Source organism: Etheostoma spectabile, chromosome 1, assembly GCF_008692095.1.
Source record: "Etheostoma spectabile isolate EspeVRDwgs_2016 chromosome 1, UIUC_Espe_1.0, whole genome shotgun sequence".
NCBI classification, from domain to species: domain Eukaryota; kingdom Metazoa; phylum Chordata; class Actinopteri; order Perciformes; family Percidae; genus Etheostoma; species Etheostoma spectabile.
In genome coordinates, this window is record NC_045733.1 from 31,532,205 (window position 1) to 31,554,820 (window position 22,616).

At 41.3% G+C, this 22,616-nt stretch overlaps 1 protein-coding gene across 1 annotated transcript in view; it reads right to left on the reverse strand.

The window, feature by feature from the left end:
* The window catches only part of otog (otogelin), a 143,549-nt gene that overhangs the window by 107,521 nt on the left and 13,412 nt on the right, over positions 1-22,616 (reverse strand). Inside the window, exons 11-19 of the mRNA XM_032520661.1 lie at positions 21,867-22,012; positions 20,196-20,328; positions 17,959-18,136; positions 14,227-14,351; positions 13,005-13,217; positions 10,883-11,078; positions 9,434-9,514; positions 8,753-8,796; positions 7,561-7,726 (exon numbers count right to left, since the gene is read on the reverse strand). Of these exons, the coding sequence (XP_032376552.1) occupies positions 7,561-7,726; positions 8,753-8,796; positions 9,434-9,514; positions 10,883-11,078; positions 13,005-13,217; positions 14,227-14,351; positions 17,959-18,136; positions 20,196-20,328; positions 21,867-22,012 (1,282 nt within the window). The remainder of the gene's footprint in view (positions 1-7,560; positions 7,727-8,752; positions 8,797-9,433; positions 9,515-10,882; positions 11,079-13,004; positions 13,218-14,226; positions 14,352-17,958; positions 18,137-20,195; positions 20,329-21,866; positions 22,013-22,616) is intronic.

Here is a 22,616-nt window from a genome sequence, read left to right on the forward strand (position 1 = left end):
TTTTCCGCATGAGTGAAGGTGTGCGGGCTTCCGCCTAGACTATTTTATGAATATCAAACCTACTAAACTATACATCATTTGACAATATCTTCATTGATTTTCTTTTCGTTCACATGAACAGAAATTATAATATTAATGCTGACAGACAATACAGAGGCCCAAAACAGGATCCAGCTCCATGTTTTCTTTTTGCTTCACTGCATGCATTGTGTTCCTGTATATTTTCTATAATTCTATTTCAGTTTTGGCTGTATGTGTTGTCCCATTTCCGCCATTTACATTTTAATCCACTGCCTCTGAATGGCTTTTTCTTCTTTCTCAAAGGTCCCATGACATGGTGCTCTTTGGATGGGTTTTATATAGACCTTAGTGGTCCCTAATACTGTATCTGAAGTCTCTTTTATGACCTTAGTGGTCCCTAATCTGTATCTGAAGTCTTTTTATATAGACCTTAGTGGTCCCCTAATATGTATCTGAAGTCTCTTATATAAGAATTAGGGTCCCTAATACTGTATCTGAAGTCTCTTTTATATAGACACTTAGTGGTCCCCTAATACTGTATCTGAAGTCTCTTTTATAGACCTTAGTGGTCCCTAATACTGTACTGAAGTCTCTTTTATATAGACCTTAGTGGTCCTAATACTGTATCTGAAGTCTCTTTTATATAGACCTTAGTGGTCCCTAATACTGTATCTGAAGTCTCTTTATATAGACTTAGTGGTCCCTAATACTGGATCTGAAGTCTCTTATATAGACCTTAGTGGTCCCCTAAAATGGATCTGAAGTCTTTTTAAGACCTTAGTGGTCCCTAATATGTATCTGAAGTCTCTTTATAGACTTAGTGGTCCCTAATACTGTATCTGAAGTCTTTTATATAGACCTTAGTGGTCCCTAATACTGGATCTGAAGTCTCTTTTTATAGACCTTAGTGGTCCCTAATACTGGATCTGAAGTCCTTTTATAGACCTAGTGGTCTCCCTCAATAATGGATCTGAAGTCTATTTCCCGAAATTCAGCCTTGGTGCAGAATTACAGCCTCTAGAGCCAGTCCACAATGAGCTTTCCTCAGTAGGTACCATTTCTGAGTCTGTAGCTTCTGAATAGGATGGGGGGGGGGAGCTTAACCAACTGCCATTCATTTGAAAGCCATGATGTCTCTTTCTTGGGCGGGCCAAATCCTAGCTACCAAATGAAAACAACAACATGTATACCGCTAATCAAAGTTTATTTTACCAGCATCTCTCTTTTTCATATTCAAATGCATTTAGTAATGTTTCCATTCATTTTAGGAACTTTCCATGGAAACAAAACATCCACATTTCTGAGTGATATAAATTATTTCTGTGCAATGTCTCAAAAACGATCATTCAATATGGGCAAAAAAAAAAGTGCTGCAACATTTGGACATTGAAAAAATGAAAAAAATTCTTTTACAGTTGTAAGTACGGTATGTAACCAAAACGCAATTGTGGTATGCTGCATGGTCCTGAGCTGCACCTGAAAGTCCAGGTTCATATGAGTTCAGCTGGGCTAATTGTCACAAAATGAGGAATGAATGAATGGTCTACATTTTGATCATAAACAAAGTGTGCCATTGTGAGCGGAAACACAATGGCTTCTTCTGTCAGCATCTCAGCTAATTATTTCCCATTAGAGGGTTTTAAGTCTTGCTGCAGATGAATACCATGCAGTTGACTTTGAGTTGGGATTATTTCTTCCTGATGATATTCATCTAAGTTTAGTATTAATATGGCAGATGCAACACCAGCTTATCATCTGCGGTCTGGTTTTAGAAATTAAAACCAAGGCCAGTGAGTTAAAGACATGCGGCTGATGTGTAACGGTCCAACAAAGACCATGTCAACGAAATAAAGCACTTCTTAAAGGTGCTTTAAGTAATGTCACACATATTTTAGTTAGTTAGTTAGTTAGTAGGGGTGTGACGAGACGCTTACTCCACGAGACGAGACACATCACGAGATTGGGTTCACGAGAACGAGACGAGACGAGATTTTTTTTTAATTTAAAGAAATCCTCGATGAAATATATGAATGGAAAATAGTTTTTTTATTCAACTGAAAAATCACAAAATGCCAAAAGTGCATTTTGAAATCAACTAATAATGATGAATGTTATTTAACTTCTTTTTTTTAACTATTTTAATGAATTATATGCAGTAAAGTACAATTTCACACGAGAAATCTAACTCCTAACTCCTAACAAATGATTTAAAAGTGGCAGGGGGATCTTCAATAGTAATTTCACGCTCCATCACGCTGACATCACATCGCCTCACGAGACAACTTTTCACCTCGACGAGAAATCTCGTCACGTTTTAATCTCGCGAGATCTCGTAAAACGAGATCTCGTCACACCCTTATTAGTTAGTTAGTTAGAGCGTTAGTGCGGGGAAGCACAGGAGGGAGGGGGAGTGGACGGGAGGAGGAGGAAGGAGGGGCCAGCTAGTCCCGTTTTAATTGAAAATACTTTGGACGTCAACGAGAACTAACATCACCCAACGTGGCTTAGAGCACCTTTAAGTCAGGGAGGAGTATGAGACGGAGGAGATCACAAAACACAAAGCCAATACCGATTGGTCTTTGGCTCATGTTCACCATCTTCCATGACAAAAACAAGGCACAGTCATCTTGTTTTGAGCCTCACAGGATACAGGTTGTTTCCTAAGAAAATGACTTATACTATTTATTGACCCCCAGTGGGGAAATTACAATTTACACTCTGTTAGTAATCACACACAGGCCTGACATACACACACACGCTCAGGACCTAATCATGCACAAATGGAGAGATGTCAGAGACCAGCGCCCTAAGTGGTTTGGGGGGGGGGGGGTACAGTGTCTTGCTCAAGAGCACCTGGCAGTGTCCAGGAGGTGAAGTGGCATCTCTCCAGCTACTGAGCCACACTCCGTACTTTGGTCCGCATGGGGACTTGAACCTGCAACCCTCCGGTTCCCAACCCATTGAATACGTCCATAACATTACCTTGCAGGAAAAGAGTTTTTAACCACCACACACGAGAGGACGCGGGCAACACTACACACAGGTCTGCCTCTGGTTACACAACACACACTACTCCTGTGAGGGAAACGGTGGTTGTAGATTTGACATAATTCTGCTTTGCAAATTCTTTTGGGGGGGAAGGATGTGCATTCAACACGTTTCTTAGACCTCAGAGATTGCATTTTTGTGAAAAACAACGGAGCCTCCAAGGGGTCCTATGGTTCAGAATAAATACATCGATGTAGAAATCTTTGCTAAAAAGTAGAAAGAGATTTTTAAACTGAGCACACAAGCTTGCCTTAGGATTCGACGTCATGACTGTAATGTACACGGGGGGAGGGAGTGTTAAAACCCCCTCAATAATTAAAATTGGCCAGAGTGCACCCGCCCACACCGAAAACCTATTGTAATTCCATATGCATCACAAATGAATGCAGAAAAGGCACACATTGTTGCAGAAAAAAATCAACAGAATGCAGGAAAGGAAGTGGCGGATGTTCAAAATTTCAATTGTGCTCAAAAGCGGAGAAAGGGAAGTGGATGTAGCCGTTAGAAAGGACGTCTATAAACAAGTGGATGAGAAAGCACAGGAGCAACTACTGAAGAGTCAAATCCCAACATAAGATAATAATCCACTTCATTCAGTTTCATTCACACAATGCCGTCCGATCTGAGTCACAAACTAAAGGTCTGCCCGTGTAAAACAACTCCCTCGTTATTCTCACAACTGTGGAAAAGTAGTTTCTGTAAAACAGACTCATGCCTGAACATTTACACTGTCTCGCCGTCCTGTACTTATTAACACAGCTGGCGTCAGGGAGCTGAAAGACGTCTCTTTGTGTCCATGTTTCCTATAAAATAAGCTCCCAAACTATCAGGTTCCAGTGAGTTATTAAACACTTGGACCATGACTGGCAAGTGTTGTGTCACTGTAAAGGTCATCTAGCGAAAACAGGCCAGTAGGAACAACTGAATCTCGCCGCCGAGGTCACCACACGGACCACGATGCCTAAATCTGGCCATCAGGTCGGCTAACATAATGAAAGGTTCACAGCTACCACACCGGGGAGTCTCTACAGCAGGGGTCTTCAACAGGGGGTCCGCGACCCCTAGGGGGTCCGCGTAGGTCCTGGCATGGGGTCGCGAAAGTTTTGGTTGATTAGACTTTTTTTTATATTACCCCCCCCCCCTGCAATTTTTTCCACTAATTGAAATGTCTTTAAATACACCATTAACATGAATTCAACACACGGTAGTAACAGATAAATGAGGCAGAATATGCTCTCAGTCATCAATGCACACTGGCGCTATAGGACCAGTTTGATATAACACATGTTATACAATAATATAATTAGGGGGTCCCCGCTCCATCTCGCCATCAGTTTGGGGGTCCTTGGCCTGGAAAACGTTGAAGACCCCTGCTCTACAGAAACAAAATGCACCTATGGAATAACAACCGTACACGAAAAGTTGATGGATAAATACACATATATATATATATATATACATATATATAAATATATATATATACTATCAGCTACCATCAGCTACCATCAGCCATATAATCTGTACAAACACTGAACTTAAAAGTACTGAATATTACCACGTGATAAATACTTTGTCTCACTAGGCATTAGGACTGTTATAAAAACATCTTAACACATTCATATTTGAATTTTTGTCCGGACCTATTTGTTTAAGAGAAGACCCGCTGAATGAACCTGACACACTCTGTATTATTACCGTTATTATTATTATTATTATTATTACTATTATCATTATTATTGTTAGATTATGACCAGCATCCCACGCATGGAAGTTACATTTTCTTTGGAAAAATCCAAATAAACGTGAGAAAAATTCTTTCTTTTCCACAATCAATAAAAAAAAAACACAACCCTTTTTTATTTTTTTTTACAAACACTCCAACGTGACTCTTTGTATTATCTCAATAATCAAAGTACTCAATGGTAGCTGCGATCCTGTTTGTTCTTATCATGGTCACTAGCAAGAAGAATTTCCCAAATAAAGACCCCCCCCCCCGCCTTCTCCAAGGCAACCCAGCAAACAGTTTTCTTTTTTATCTTTCACCGCAGCCATCCTCCAGCAGAGGAGGGTCGAGGATTATTACTGGCTCTGTGTGACATTTTTAGAGAGTCTGCACCCCCCCACTCACACACACACACACACACACACACACACACACACACAACACACACACACACACACACACACATACCTCAGTGACACAGTCACAGGTACACTAAGAGCTTTAGATTTCACACACCCTCGACAGTCATTTCTTAACCTTTAGTCTCCAAGAAAGTTCATGCTCTTTTTGCGAAATCGACCTGGGTTGACTTTCACACACAAAACGCACAATCCTACAATTACAGCTGAGCGGGACAACTACAGTCTGCTACGGTCGGTCAATAAGCAAAAGGAACGTTTGGGGGATCACCTGCACATTATTTCCAAAATGTTAGCTCCTAGAAAAATCCACCTGAGGGCCGGTCAATGACCAGCAGGCTGCACTGTGGAGGGAAAGTGTGTGTAATGTGTGATAGTCTGCAGGATATTGCGTGTGTGTGTGTGTGTGTGTGTGTGTGTGTGTGTTGTGTGTGTGTGTGTGTTGTGTGTTTTGTTGTGTGTGTGTGTGTGTGTGTGTGTGTGTGTGTGTGTGTGTGTGTGTGTGTGATTTGACCTGTGAGGATTGACAACGAATGTCGTGGGTGTACAGCATGTGTGCATGTATGTATTTATACCGAACATATCCCCACTCCATATATTTCATTGTTTATTTTTCTACTCTGGTATTTCTACTATTTGTGCAACTGCAACATGGAGTTTCCTTTCGGGGATCAATAAAGTATTTCTGATTCTGATGTGTCACGATTCGTCAAATCAACGACTCAATATGACTTTCGATTTCAAGGTGAGGATCTGATTACATTTTTAATTAATGGCGATGCCATAATAAGAGCCACTAGATAGCAGAAGGGTGCTTCGCTATAACAGTTTAACCCTCGCGTTGTCTTGTATGCAAATTTTGGTTTTTCTGATTCAAAATTTCAAACGAAAAACCTTTTATCAACGTTTTGGTCGTCTCTTTCGACCCTTTTGTGTTTTCCCCCCCGATGTTTTTGTCATTTTTCAACATCTGTCGACTTTTTCTGAGCCTTTTGAAATTGTTTCCCAAATTTTTTAAACTTTTTTTTTAACATTTGTCACTTTTTTGACATTTCTGTCACTTTGTTCGGCATTTCTTTCCCATTTTTGTCACTTTTTTATACTTGTTCACATTTTTGTCGCTTTTATTGATGTTTGTCTTTTTTTTTTGTCACGCACAAGTTCTTTTATCAATTTTGTTTTTTCTCCAAATGCTATAAAATTGACCAAAAAAAACAAATTCAACAAAGGAAGTGGACTGATTATTTATTCAACCTGTGAGGAACGTTGTAGGGAACCACCCACGTTACTTTTATGGACAATTTGGTTGAAAGAAACCCAAATTTGTGATATTGAAAGTTTTTGAAAAGTGGTCAAATTGACTTGAATGCACCAATAGTTTGACGACATGTACCTGAAGGCAGCATGGAGTCCCATGAGAACTCACAGGCTTTACCTGCGTTGTTTGTTTCCATAACTTATCCAATCACGTGGGCAAAGAGGCGGGGATAGAGAGGGAAAAAATATTACTGGGGGAGTGCTGGTCCTGCTTTTGGACTTCGATAGTTGCACTTGAAAGCTTTTTTTTATTAACTGTTTCATGTTAAATGGAAACTGTGACAACCCTAGATACAATAGATTGTGTTTGCTGAAATAAAAGTGTTAAATGGGCTTGCGATTGTATTTCATAAAAGTAAAAAAATAATGCAAAGTCAATTTCACTTTACTTATATACCAGATATATATGTAAATGTGTATGCATATGTAAATGTGCTGTATTTATATAGTGCTTTTCTAGTCTTTACGACTACTCAAAGTGCTTTTACATCATACAGGAAACATTCACACACATTCTCAAAGACATTCACACACTGTGGCCGAGGCTGCCGTACAAGGTGCCACCTGCTCATCAGATACACACTCACACACGCACACACCTGCTCATCAGATACACACTCACACACGCACACACCTGCTCATCAGATACACACTCACACACGCACACACCTGCTCATCAGATACACACTCACACGCATTCACACTCCGATGCGCAACACCGGGGGCAACTCGGGGTTCAGTGTCTTGCCCAAGGACACTTCGACATGGGACTGCAGGGCTAGGGATTGAACCACCAACCTTCCAATTGGCAGGCAACCGCTCTACCACTGAGCCACAGCCGCCCCGTATATATCTTTATCAGAAATAAAGTTGGGAGGAAACCGAGAATGATTTAATGTTGCCAGCAGTGACGCATGAGCAGACGCTAAAATAAAAATGTAATTAGTTTCATTTGAAATTTCTACAAGCAAAATAAATGTGGCGCTCGATTAACTTGCTTCGATGTAATCCTGCCAGTCGGGCGTCACTCACCCGGGGGGGCAGCTACATCCGGCCACGCAGGGCTCGTGTGTCGAGCAGGTGAGGTTGAGCAGGTAGGACTCGCAGGTGCGCTCGCAGGCCACGCCCCTTCCCCACAGGAGGCCCTCGTCCCCCTCGGAGCAGTTCTGGTAGATCTGACCAGCGGGACACAACATGTCTGCAAGACGAGATGAACAACAACAAAACTCAGTTGCTACAATAAAGGAGAGTTGGTCTCAGCTCTGAGGATCTTTGAGAAACAAAATAAGATCCAGGACCTCGAGTAGTATTCTCTACAACTCTCTATCTGTCCTCTTTCAATCAAACTTTATTTGTATAGCACCTTTTATACAAAAGTAATGCACCACAAAGTGCTTCACTTATTAAAACTGAGACAAAGTCACGCTCTTCCTAGCAACACACACACACACACACACACACATATATACACACTCACACACACACACAACACAACACACACACACACCACACACACACACAAATACACAACACCACGCACCACAACACACACTACACAAAACAACAACGAAAACACACACACACACACACACACAACACACACGTATATATACACACACACAGACACAGACAAACACACCACACACTAATACACACACACAGCACATTACACACACACAACCCCACACACATATATACACACAACAGACACGCACACACACACACACATCCACACACACACACACACACACAACAACACACACACAACACACACACACCTCCACACACACTCACCACTAATATACACACACTACAAAGCACGCACACCACACTCACACATATACACACACACACACACACACACAAACACACACACACATACACATCCCCACACAAAACAAGCAAAACCCTAACCTACAATGAGAAAACACTACACAAAACATCCCTTCCCTTCTATGTTTTTTGTTGCTTTTTTTAATTAATGTCGGCTAAATACGAAAATAAGTATCACTCGTCCATGTTGATTTTTTAATTAGTCGGATTATCACGGTGTAAAAGACCGGGACAGACGGGAGGATGTTTGCCAGGTTTTCACTTTCACCCACTGAGACATATACGAACAAGCAGAGATTTTATAATCAGAATAGAATAAAACACATTAGTCCAACAAAACCGATCCGACCACTTATTATCAACATAAGAAATAACCAATAAAGCATCTTACCACCGTGTGTTGACTGGGACACCAGTTTACCGTTCAGGCAGAGTCTGCAAGGGGACACATGATGGCGATGGTACATGACGAAGGTCAACAAAGGTGAACACATTAGAATAAGATAACACATTAAATATAAGAATCTCCTAAAGACAATTTGAGTGTGAGAACACTTTTGCTCTGCAAGACTAGTACAACAACAAAATGGTCGGTATATTGGTATTATTCTGGTGTATTGTCCCGTTCTTACTGTCTAATACACTTCAGCTCTATGGGGAGCGCTAGTGAGGCTTCAGACTTTTACTGTTGACCACTGTAAATATTTTGAATCAAGTTCCTCCTGTTGACACAGCGCTGTGACTGACAGGAGGCGGAGCTTCATGTAACATGAAGTCTTTTCAAGAGGAAACGTGAGGACATCTGACCCATGGCAACAGACAGCTCTGTCTCTGTCCTGATACATGTGTTCTGCTTGTAGCTCTTCATCCATAGTAATGAATTAGCTTAGCTAAATGAACTACAGCCCCCCGTTGTTTCTCCCTTCGCTTTGCTACCTTAATTGTCTGAAGTCTGTGTTTTTTTAGTCATCACCAAGTTACATTAAGCTAATGCTGAAATAGTCCTTTAAGATGTCGGACTGCGTCGAGGGTTCAGATGCAGGAAGACAGAGACGGAAGGAGAGGATCTTACTGAACACCTGCTGACGTCATGATCACGTCTCCTGGTTCGTAATCGGTTCCCAGGAAGCTGCAGGGACACTCGCTCCTGAAAACGCACACACACACACACACACACGCACACGCACATTATCCCTGATGTAATTATGTGGCTTAGAGAGAGAAAAACTACGATGACAAGATGACATGGAGAAAAGAAAAAAAATACAAAATATACATCATCTATTACAAAATAATTTTAATTAAAAAAAAATAAATTCTCCATGTCAAAGTCAAGATCTCGCAAATAAAACCCGAGATTGCGCAAAAGTGTTTGTCTCCGATATCGTGGCTCCACCGCCCAATCACCACTGCACAGACCATGGCTCCACAATTACAAGACGGCAACGCCCGTATCTGGGATATTTTAGCTCCTATTTTGTACAGTGGTAGTGGAGACGTCCCTCTTGATATAAAGTCTGTAGTTGTATGCAGACATTAGATGTCCAAAGATCTTCGGAGACCTCCCAAATCCAAAATGACTCATCAGGCTTTGGTGATGTAAACGAGACACTGCTCAGTTTGTCCATTATTGTGTGAAGAGTTATGTTAAAGAGGGCTTAGCGTTTCCTTAAACAGTGTATTACAGGTAAGTGGATAGGGGACAGTTAAGCAGGCTTTAGTGGAGGACGTCAGTGCTCAAGGTGAGAAATACACACAAAAAAAAAACAGAATATTTGCAGACAAACATATTATAAAAAATAAAAAAACATCAGAAAATAACAGAGGATCTCCGTTGTGGTAATCTGTGTTTAACTTAAGCTGAAAGCCTTGTAACATATAGGCCAGCGCCACACATCGGCCTCTGTACTACAAATTCTTTCTCACTGGTTATCAGATATCTGTGTCGTCCCCAGCCCGAGCGGGAATGAAAGGGGGGTTTCACGGTGAATTCCTTGATGTAACTCAATCACGAGGTAAGTAAGGCCCCGCGCAGCACCAGGATGTAAAAACCTGGGACATTTAAGAGGAATTAAGCTGCATGTGTTCCAGGGCAGAGCAGTCTGAAAGGGAGGGCACAATTACTGGGGTCCTCTGGCTCTGTACCGTCTGCAGGAGAGACACAAGGCTCTCCACTTAAAGGCTGACCTAAAACTTCAGAGCAGATACAAATATCACTTGGAGAGGATTTGTTTGGTGGAGCGACTCCAGCCGGTTAGCCGTTTAACAGACTTCACAACCTTCAACAACACTGGACGCCTGGTCACTGATTCCCTCGTGCTTCCAGAATTTAAACCTAAAAGCTCAAAATACAGTTACAGAATATAATATATACCTGTATACACACTTATATATATATATATATATATCATTATGGTATCAAAGTCCCTGTTACAATAATAAGCATTACATATCTCTCCATGTGTTTCTCTTTTGTGCACGAAAGTGAAAGATGGGTTGTTGTTTTCCTTGATTTTGATACCCCCCCCCCCCGCCATCAGGCCGCCTCCCCTGTGCACGCAGTGGTGGTGTCCGATGGTTGTAGAAGGATCCCTGGGGGCACACACAGCCCTCCTCACACTCCTCCCCACAGTGCTGCGGGACGGAGAGGGCGGAGCAACGGCGCTGGCAGGACGACACACAGGTGCCGTACTGCATGCTGGCGGGACAGACGGCCGCTGCAGAGAGGGACAGAGTCAACGGGACGATTCAGATGTCCATATTACGTCAGGGAGCAGGAGACACTCAGTGGGGGTTGCAAGTAAGGGTAACGATCTCACACAAAAAATCTTCATTTATTTATTTACAGATGCAGTAATAAGACTGTAAATGGACTTTTTTTTTTTTAAATATGTTAAAATATGTTTTTACCTCAGAAATATTACAGGCTGCATTGGGAATAAAGTGTAGCAGATTTGAGATTTTCTTGTTTTTAAAACAAACAAAAATGCAGAAACACATAAATCCACAATTCCCCCCCCCACCAACCTTAGCAGATAGTAAACATGTATCTTCCATTGTCTATACTTACCCACCCACCCCACCCATCCCCCCCCTTCTGTGAAAACGGCAAACACAGAGTGGGGTGAAAAGTTTGGGTTTTAGATTAGAAACAGTATCGGACACAACACCGAGAAGACAAGAAAGAAAAGTAGCATTGCCGGCCAATCAGATTTCAAGGATGGCATCCTTTGGTTTCGTACCTTCCACCGCCACATCATTATTATTCTGACATAAATGAATCATTTATTCAAAAAGTCAGCGGGCCCTATCTTTCACCAGCAGCAGTGAGTTCGCAGAGGTGCGTTCAGGTGCATTCTTGGCGTATTGCACAATTGCCCAACAAAAACCTGGTCTAAAGTCAATAATGCAGCATTTTAATGTTATTTTACCAGTGAATTAGTAAAATGCTCGTGCACAGCGCGCGCGCACACTACTACTCTGAGACACCACAATACCACAATACTACAATACTGCAATACTGCAATACTGCAAGTGCAACCTGCACAATTGGTTTATTTCCATTTTGTCATACTATTTAAGCAGCTGCACATTTTTGTATTCCCAACTTGTATATTTTCAAATATTTGTTCTTGTATTTTATCCTATTATTATTTCATGAATATTGTATGTATGTATATTGTATCCTAGTATTTCATTTATATTTATATTCTGTGCTGTGTGACGGATTCTGCTGCTGTAACACTGTAATTTCCCATTTTATTGGGATGAATAAATATCTATCTATCTACCCGTCTGTCTGCCTGTCTGTCTCGCAGCAGCACACCAACATGCAAAAGATTTACAATACAAATATTACAATGTGAAATAGTATTATTATTAGTATAATAGTTTATATTACATGTTATTATGGTTACTGGTGAAATGATCAGATTTGCTTCCTTCTTAGCAAATCCGCCATCACAATAGCAATGTGCAAAGTTAAAAATGCGCCTAGCTTTTAATGGGAATGGGAGATGACACTCTGATTGGTTGATTGCATGCTACGTTCAAAACACACCTATGAAATAATGAAGACAGAGAAAGACAGAGAAAGACAGAGAAAGACAGAGAAAGACAGACTCGAAGGGTAACACTTTAAAGAAAAAGTGTGAATGTGTAGTGTCAAAAGATCTGAAAATCGCGCGTAGAAGGTCGTTGGGTAGCCACGAAAGGCAGCGCTAGATCGGCTTAATTAGTGAGAAGAAGAGTCCAAGGAGACGAAAGGTAACGTCTCTAAAACTAGAGTCGTGAAGGGTAGAGACACTGAGGGTGATCACCAAAGGAGCACTAACATGGTCTAACTAGTGGGACGGTAGTCTCAAGTTTATAGAATGAATTTTGTTGCTTAATGTTTTTTTATTTTTAACTGTTAATACTTGTGTTTTATCTGTTTTTTTTGTTGTTGTTGTTTTTTTAAACTGATTTTGTGTAAAGCACTTTGAATTGCCCCGTTGCTGAAATGCGCTCTACAAATAAAGCTGCCTTGCCTTGCAGCCCTTTTGAACCTGGCGCACTGACCCTTTTTTCGTAAAAGCTCCTGCACCAGGCGGTTTCAGCGTCTCTGACCTGTGTGCGTGTGTGTCAGCGTGCTGGGTGCTCACCACAGTCGGATATCTGCGATCGGAAGTCAACGATGATGGAGAATCGGCGGCAGTGGCGGGCGTAGTGGGCCAGCGCGGAGCAGAGGCACGGCGTCCCGCACCTACAGGTGTCCGAGCGACACTGCTGGTGGAAGGATGTCGGGCTGAGGTACTCGTGGCACGCGGAGAACAGATCCTGGTTCAGCACGTCACACATCTCCGAGGCATAGGTCACTGAGCGGGAGAAGGAGCATGTCGATCCCACACGGGAACACATTAAAACAGGGAAAGGTGTTTGAAAATGTACAAACACGTACGAAAAAAAGTGTTTTAATCTACATTTTGATCTTTTTTATTTAGCAATGACTGACATAAATGAATCATTTATTCAAAAACTCAGTAAGCCCTTTCTTTCACCAGCAGCAGTGAGTTCGTAGAGGTGCGTTCAGGTGCATTCTTGGCGTATCGCACCATTGCCCAACAAAAACCTGGTCTAATTATAATGCAGCATTTTATTGCTATTTTACCAGCAAATTAGTCAAATGCTCATGCACAAAGCGCGCACACTATGCTACTGGTTCAGCACATCACACATCTCTGAGGCATAGGTCACTGAGCCGGAGAAGGAGCAGGTCGATCACACACACACAAACACATTAAACAATGACTTTGCAATCCAGGCTTATTGCAACATATCTGAGTAAATTCCCGCCTGCAGCTGCTTCACAATAAAAGGCTCCCCGTCTGATGAGAGCGTGAAGCAATGAGACCTTTACTTTGAAAAAATCTGCAGACACACGACAGACACAGTTCAGCCTCGGCATACCACTTTTTGCTTCAAAGATTTTAATCGACTTAAATACAAACCCTGAATAAATTAAAAATCGCCTGTTTGTTTGTTGATGTACAAATAAATCAATGGGCCAAGGATGCACACTCTGATTGGTTGATTGCATGTTACGCCCAAAACACACCTATGAATTAATGAAGACACTCAGTACAACCCTGTTGAACCAATGCGCCCGGCGCACGGACCACTTTATTTGCCGTCAAACTGGCAAAAGTGGATTTTGACACGCCCTAAATTCACCTCTGCCAAGCGCTTCACGCCGTGCACTTAGATGGTTAAAATAGGGCCTTGAATACTCAAAGACACAAGAGCATAACACGTCATTTAAACTTTGTGAATTTCCTCTTTTCCACTGCTGAAACAGAAAAGGCTAAAGCAGAAAAGCAAACTGACCGGCCTGCTGGTGTGTGTCACAGGGGTCGAGCTGAGGCGCGCTCAGGCTGCTCGAGCAGGCCGACGAGACTCTCCAGGCGTTTCCAAACAGGTGAGGAGTGCTTTCTATCATCCCTGACGGAGATCTGCAGGAAACCCAGAGCAAAGATGCATTAAAAACAAAATGGAGCACCAAACCAGCTCACAACTCATTTTGTTTCCAGTTTGAGATCCAAAGGCTTCAATGAGATTAAGACTTAACATTTGTTTTTACATTTAGCAACTCTCTCTCTCTTTAACGCAGTGACAGATCAGCTTGGCCACGGATTTTCTTTTCACATTTTTGTACATTTCAAAGAAAAGGAAGATTATCATGGGCGTTGATTTCGGCAGAGATGGTGGGTACGCGTGACCATCAGATTTCGTCATGAGTCGTTTTGTACCTCAAACCTCACGATCAATTTAGTTAAAAAAAGAAAGAAAGCTCATAACACATTCAATTCTTGAGCGACAGATAAACTTTACATCAGTGGAGTGAAAGTCATTATCTATCTCTGGATAGTGTCTTTCTATCATTCTGCAGATGTGGTGATGAATAAAGGCAAATTTAGCTGCCTCTACCCTGTTTTTCCTTCCATAAATGTGTATATGCAGACTCAGCATAGGCGTCAATTTTCGGTGGGGATGGATCAAATTTCGTCACGAGTTATTTTGTACACACCACTTTTTTTTGAAAACTTCAAGCTCAATTTAGTTAAAAAAATAAAAGTTCATAACACATGTAATTCTTGAGCGACAGATGCCAACAAAACCACAAAAATCTCTTTCCCCACAGGAAAGACACTGTTACACAGGACGTTCTACAACGCTTAACGTGAAAAAAGCTTAACATAGCTTAATGTACCTAAACAATAAATGAAGTTAATTCGTTAATGTAGGTTCAGGTGCAGGGCCACACCTAAACCACACCTCTAATCACCAGACAGACCTGCATATACAGTACCGTGCTCGACCCACCCTCCATTTCCCTCTCCTTCATTCTTCCATCTTCCCTCTCATGTCACCTCTAGGTACCGTCTGGGGGTCTGTAAACTATTTGGGCGAAAACTGCTTTCGGGACAGAACCCCCCCACCACTCTGATTCTCCTCCACCGGGTCATCATACAGAACATCCTCCCAGACCAGCCATCAGACGACATCCACAGCTGCTCATCTTTCTGCACATTCACAATGTTCATTAAATCTTTAACTGACAAAGTGCTGTGGCGTGGTCCTTGCTAGTGAATCAATGGTCAAATCACCAAATTTCTCATGGCAATATCTTGTCATGAGCACTTAAGCATGTCAAAATAACTAAACCAAATTCCATCAATTATAGAAGCTCTCACATTGTTTTCTTCTTTATTGGCGCCTATGGCGAGGAAAAGGCTTAACGTGGTTTAATGTACCTATAAAACAATAATCAGTGCCTACCAGATTTCTCTCACATATTGCTTCTCATAACCACTGAAAACTCTCCAAAAATCAAACCAGAAGTTCGGTGATAATTGATTGTTGTTTAGGTACATTAGATCACGTTGAGTTTTTTCACATTATGACTTGTAAAGCCCATGAGAACTGTGGGGAGTCAACCCAGAGCTGCTCCACTGCCCTGCTGAAAATGTGACGCAGAAACGCTTGATGTCAAATAACGTCCATAATAATAGGACTGTGGGTTAGATTTGTTTTGAAAGTTTTCAGTGGTTTTGAGGAGCAATTTGAGACAGAAATCGGGTAATCATTGCTCATTGTTCAGGTACATTAAACCATGTTAAGCTTTTTCCTTACAAAGAAGACCTAATGAAGCAGAAACGCTTAATATCAGATGACGTCCATAATAATAGGACATAATAGGAATTTGGTATCAATTCTTTGACAGTTTTCAGTGGTTATGGGGATCAAAATGAGAGAGAAATTTGGTAATCACTGATCATTTTTTAGGTACGTTAAACCACGTTTTTATTCGTTAACATTAGTAAGCTGCAGGACAGCGTCTTTCAAAACATGAACTGCGCGAAAGAGGAAAAAAGATGAATGCTTCATTGTACCCAGCACTTTTGGAAATTCTCTTCTGAATGCGTCTCTGTCGCCGGCACATTTCAAACCAAACTGACGCCCATGAAGATTATGTACATGCGAAATTAGAGAACATTTGCCATCCAAAATTGTGGAATTTAATGTTGACGCCTCAGCGGTCTGTCTGAGTGATAGACATGACAAAGTCTCACATCTGCCTCAGCAGTTACAGTTACACTTGCACGCATTAATTAATTTGTTGCATGTATTGTCCAAGCTTTGTTTGCACTGTCCGTATCTGTCTAGCCCAGCTGATGTCTTGCATAAATGTCTCTCCTTATGTAACTGTATTGTTGTTTTAGTTGTCTAAGTTTATGTTTCCACATCGATGTCTTGTATTAATGTCTGTCCTGACGTGCTGTATCAGGTTTTATGTTTCTGCAGAACAGGAACCTGCTGAAAACCAGTTTTTAAACTGAGTCAGGCCCGTTTTTACATTGTAATGTAATGTTACTTTTTCTAACTTTCCTGTATAATAAATACGAATGAATGAATGAATGAATGAATGAATGAAATGCCTTAGGCTTCATTTACATCACTACGTTTTTGTTTAAAACCAATTAGCTTTTCCTAGGTTTCGACCGCACATTCACACTGCTCTGGTGTTTCAGAGCCCTTAGGTCGGAGACATTTTAAATACACTCCTGACCCCCTTTTTGGGTGCAATCTCAACAAAACCCTGTGTACAGCCACAAATGGAGATCTTTGGCAACACCGACAATGTTTTCGCCGCCTGATTGGGTCACGACGTCTGCTTCTCTGAGACTAAGCTAGTAATGTTACCATGGTAACTACCAGCAACAGGCAGAGCATACATGCTGGGTCCTGTTTACCCCGGCACGTGCATGCCCAGTATACGAGAATGTCGATGAGATACGCGGTTTGGGCGTGTTAGTTAAAACGGCAAATAGTTCTTCTACTGGAGCTAAAAACACTTGTATGCATGGAGATCCCTTTGGGCTCAAAACTGCTTAAAAACCAAAACATAGCAATGTAAATGTAGCCTCAGCTTCCAACTCCATTTGTCAGACGGACCCATTTCACTTTTTGAATCAGCATCACAGAAGACAGGAGCTATGGCTGACTGACTTACTGATCTGTTGGTTATGACCACTGAATGCATCTGAAAGTAGTTTTAAGGCCAAAATAAAATGTTAAAAACACAACAGAAGATGAAGACAAAATGTAAAGGACGGGATTCTGCGAGTCATCAGTTTAACAGCCAAGTCTTTACTGGAGTGAGTTCCAGTTTTCTTTCTAGTAGCATGTGACCACTTCAGTCACCAACTGTGATGTATATCCATTTACAGCTGTTAGACAACATCCGCCCTTTCTGGTCGGCCATTACGCTGCAGTACAGTGGAGCCCCTATCCCACTAACAGTAAATTCCTTGTTGAAGTGGTGTGTCCAGTTGGGCGCTCATCTGGCCCGCCTAAAAGAGCTGATCAGAGAGCGGGGCTTTTGATGCCGAGCCGCCGAGCCAGTGTGCATTACTGAGAGAGTGTGAGAGAGAGAGCACTTCCCCATCGCCTCCCTCCCTGCCTCTGAAACAGGAGTACGCTCACGCTTTTTATCATCGGAGGAGGGGGTTAAGGGAGGGCGCGGGAGGGGTCGGAGGTCGGCCAGCACACACTTACAGGAAGTCATCTTGGATGTTGCCGTTGAAGGTGCCGCACAGGCCCACCGTGTCGTCCTTCCAACGCTCGTCGGCCTGCAGGTAGAGGCGAAACTCCGTCCAGCTGTACTGCAGACGCAGGCCAAAGGCCGTCTTCACCTGGAGGAACATGGACGACAGCTCCTGGATGTGGAAGACGTCTGTGGGAGGACGACAATTAGGCTTTCAGGTGGCAGTAGATGAGATAATAAAAGCGCATTATTGCATTCACTTCTGCACAAAACATTTGCATTTCAATAAGCGCTGTCAAAATGAACAAGGATTCCCCTAAATGTCACACCCACTTTTTCAATGTTTTCTACTCCCATGCTGCAGGTAATGCCTGAGAAGCCGACAATTCATGTTTTTTGACATGTTAGCACACTGATTGCACAGTTTTTAAAGGATTAAGATACATTTTATTCTCCGTAAGGTAATTAAAAACGTTAACTGGAGTAAAGTTAACGTTTCAAGGTTTCATGGTAATCAAAACTGTAGACTATATATTTAATATAGACCTATAAAAACTATAAAAACTTGTAAAACCTGCATTGGTTATGCTATTATTTGGAGATGCTACATTCATACACAACCACAGATATGACCAACATTTTTTATGAAATCTATCTATGTGTATGGGTCTGACCCCATGTGCATGTTACTCCTGGCAGAGATACAGAAAATGCGTTTTGTGATTTTGGCCTCAGGCGGCTCCATAGTTTGGGAAATCAGGAAGCGAGGCAGCATTAACGTTGTTAAATGGCTCACAGAAAATGATAAAGATAAAGAAATGGATAAAGAAAAAGGTTGTTTGAATAGCCCTTCCAGATGGTTCTCTCTCTGCACAAGACTATGTCTAAGTATTTGCATGTACTGTCGATGTGAATAGAGTTACTAGCGGAGTACGTTGAGTCTCAAATACCACTTGAATATAAAAGTGCCCATTTTATGAAAAAAATAACTTTTTCTGGGATTTGGGGTTTTGTTTTGTATGTCTGGTGCTTCCACAACTTGGGGGAAAAAACTATCCATGCTGTTTTGAGTGAGATATGGTTTCTGGATGTCCTCTGTCTTCAGTCTCCAGGTGAGAGATGAGGTGGCTAACCAGTAGCATGCTAATGCTAGCATGCTAGCTTGTTCTTAATAGCAAAACACTGCTACAACACACACCATAATCTCCAAAAGAACTACTTCCTGTCCCTGTTGTGCAGGTATTCCCCATCTAATCCTGCCTTGGACTGACCAAAGCTGGAGAAAGAGTTATCTAGCTGACGTGATCTTACCGAGCTACTGAGCATGTGCAGCTCCAAACAAAGATGGTATAGAAGTGAGATGTCTCACTCTGGAGCTAAAACAGAGAGCTCAACACACAGGGAGAAAACAGGATCTGCAACAATGTGCAGTACAACAAAAATATGGTGTTTTTTGAAAATTAAACCTTGTAAACCTATTCTGGTACAACCTCAAAATACAATTATGAACCTGAAAATGAGCTTAGCGCTTTTAAAACCTTTTCCAGGACCCAAACTAATGTCTTTAAATTTCCTGTTTTGTGCAACCAAATGCCCAAAATCCAAACATACCTAATTAACTATGATATAAAACACAAATACAAAATCCTTAGTATTTTAAATGTTTGGCATTTTTGCTTGGTGAAGTGAAAAATGATTTGATTGACTAATTGTTTTATCACTTTTGGATCTGCCTGGGTTTGTACTTACAATATTTGTATTTTTACCTTCATTTCTGGATTTTATTGTAAGCATTTTGTATTTGAATTGTACATGAGTAGGAACATGACAAGGTTCTACATGAACAAAGGCTGATTAATTGATTGAATGATTGACAGGAGGAACTGTTAAATAGAGTCAGCAGTGTAAAGTTCCCTGTCAGAACGTGCTCTAAGTGTTGTTTTTCTCCCTTAAGGTACCAAGGTATCAGATGATTCTCACACTGTTCATCACAGAACACACTGAAGGCTGTTGACTCCACCAACAGAAGGACCCAGTCATGAAAACACTGGGGTGAGAAGGGAGTAATACTCAGAAGGAAGGCATTTTGTGCAACGCAATGCAAGCGCTAAACCCAGCAAAGTATTGGGAAAATTTACATTTAATAGCACAGCTGTCATTGGATGTGTCTCTGCCGTGACCTGCGCAGAAAGAAGTCTGGCGCTGGATGGGAATAACGTTGGAAGGAGATAAAAGGAGAGGAAGTTACCGTCAGAATACGGCAGGGAGATGCGGTACTGTCCGGCCATGAAGACCTCGCCAACGTGACTCAGTGTAATCTCCGTTCTTGGATCCTCGTCTATGACCAGGTTAACTGATTGGATGCAGGCCCCATCCAAATTCTGCAATTGAGACAAGATGGCTTGATAATGCATGCTGGCACTCTCCCAACCCACAGCAGCCATTCAGATACACAGCAGGACACACACTGAGAATGAAATAATGACACGAGAGAGAGAGAGAGAGAGAGAGAGAGAGAGAGAGAGGAAAGTAAAAGCATTTGTTTCCATAGATCCATCCATGTATTTTGGCGCCAGCATTACCCTTAGCCAGGATAATAACGAAAGTCTTGAGAGTGATGCAAGAAAAGAGACCATGAGGTCATTCAGAGCTATGTGTTCAATGAGCCGTACCCATTACATTTTAACATTTTGTGTGATGTTACAACTGCTGCAAAACCTCTTGTTCAGACAGTAAAAACACAAGGGGTTGTGTTGTATTGTGCATGTTGTTTCAGATATTAGTGAGACGATGAAATATGACCCAGGAAGGCAAGGTTTGAATAACAGATCCACAAGTTTGAAGACTTATCAAACACCAAAACACTGTGTAGCCGTTTATAAACTAGATAGATAGATAGATAGACAGATAGATAGACAGATAGACAGATAGATAGATAGACAGATAGACAGATAGATAGATAGACAGATAGATAGATAGATAGATAGATAGATAGATAGATAGATAGATAGATAGACAGATAGATAGATAGATAGATAGATAGACAGATAGACAGATAGATAGATAGACAGATAGACAGATAGATAGATAGATAGATAGATAGATAGATAGATAGATAGATAGATAGATAGATAGATAGATAGATAGACAGATAGATAGATAGATAGATAGATAGACAGATAGATAGACAGATAGACAGATAGATAGATAGACAGATAGATAGACAGATAGATAGATAGACAGATAGATAGACAGATAGATAGATAGATAGATAGATAGATAGATAGATAGATAGATAGATAGATAGATAGATAGATAGATAGATAGATAGATAGATAGATAGATACATTATTCATCCCGAAGGAGGGAATTTTAGGCATCCAGTAGCAAGACAACCATAACACAACAAACACATATACACACTCTCTCTTTCCCCTTTCATTTGTTCATCTGTCCTGTCAATAGGCCTAAAAATGCCCAAAAAATGATCTTTAAAAAACAATAACAACTGTACATCCCTTCAGTGATAGTGCGATGAGTTGCTCTGATGTGTTAAAGTGAGGACGCCTGCGCGTCACTGACAGTAAGCAATCTGCCTCTATGAATCGTCTCTTTCATAAGTGGCAGAGTCCCATAGCCAAATGGTTTTAGCACTCTTTGACAAAAATGACCTGGACTCAGCAGGGATTATTGAGCACTTAAGTTATGATATGATCTACATGACGGACAAATTGCATAAACCTGTAAGCCGAGACAGCAGAACACTTGCGTAGGCTGATTGTGGAGGTGGAGGTGGAGGTGGAGGTGGAGGTGGAGGTGGAGGAGGTATGCAAGAGTTTTCCAAGATGTAGAAACGTTTGTTTTAAAAGCACAGAATGAAAAAAAAAAAAAAAGGGGGAAGGTAATAAACGTAACTCACGGCTCCACAGGGGGCGTTCTGGACCGTGACTGTGAACTTTCCCGAGTTGCGACTCTTGGCGAGGACATAGTGACATGTTGCCGGGAATGTGTAGATCCGCCCGTCAAAGGATTGAAAATACATATCGCCAGTCACTGAGCACTCGCCTGTAGAGAGAGAGAGGGAAACAGTTTTTTCCTTCATTCATCCGAGGAAACTTTTAACGTAGAGTCACAAAGTTTCCATCCACTTGTCAATCGAATTATCTGAAGTTCGGTAAAAAAAAAAAAACTCATGTGAATAAAAACTGGTGAATGTGTGTTTCCATCCAACGGCTTTAAAGCCAATAAAATTGCAGCGTATTTCTTGCTTAACCCTTGTGTTGTCTTCCCGTCGACCGTGCCACTTTTGGTTTTTCTGGGGTCAAAATTGAAACCGTTTGGTTGTTTTTTTTTTCCAAAACCTTTGTTGCTTTCCCCAACTGATGTTTTTGTAATTTCTTTCTGCGCCTTTTGATGTTTTTGTGGGGTTTTTTTGCCCCCACTTTTATGGACATTTTAGTCACTTTGTTCAATGGTCTTTTTTTTTAATGCTATACAATTTAACTAAACATCCAAATTTGAAAAAAGCAGTGGTATGATCATTTATAATACTTGTTGTGTGGAACAATCCGTGTTATTTCTCAGAAATTTTGGTTGAAATACACTTTTCTGATAAAGATTTTTTTTTTTCAAAATGGGTCAAATTTGACAACACAAGGTTTAAAAAAAA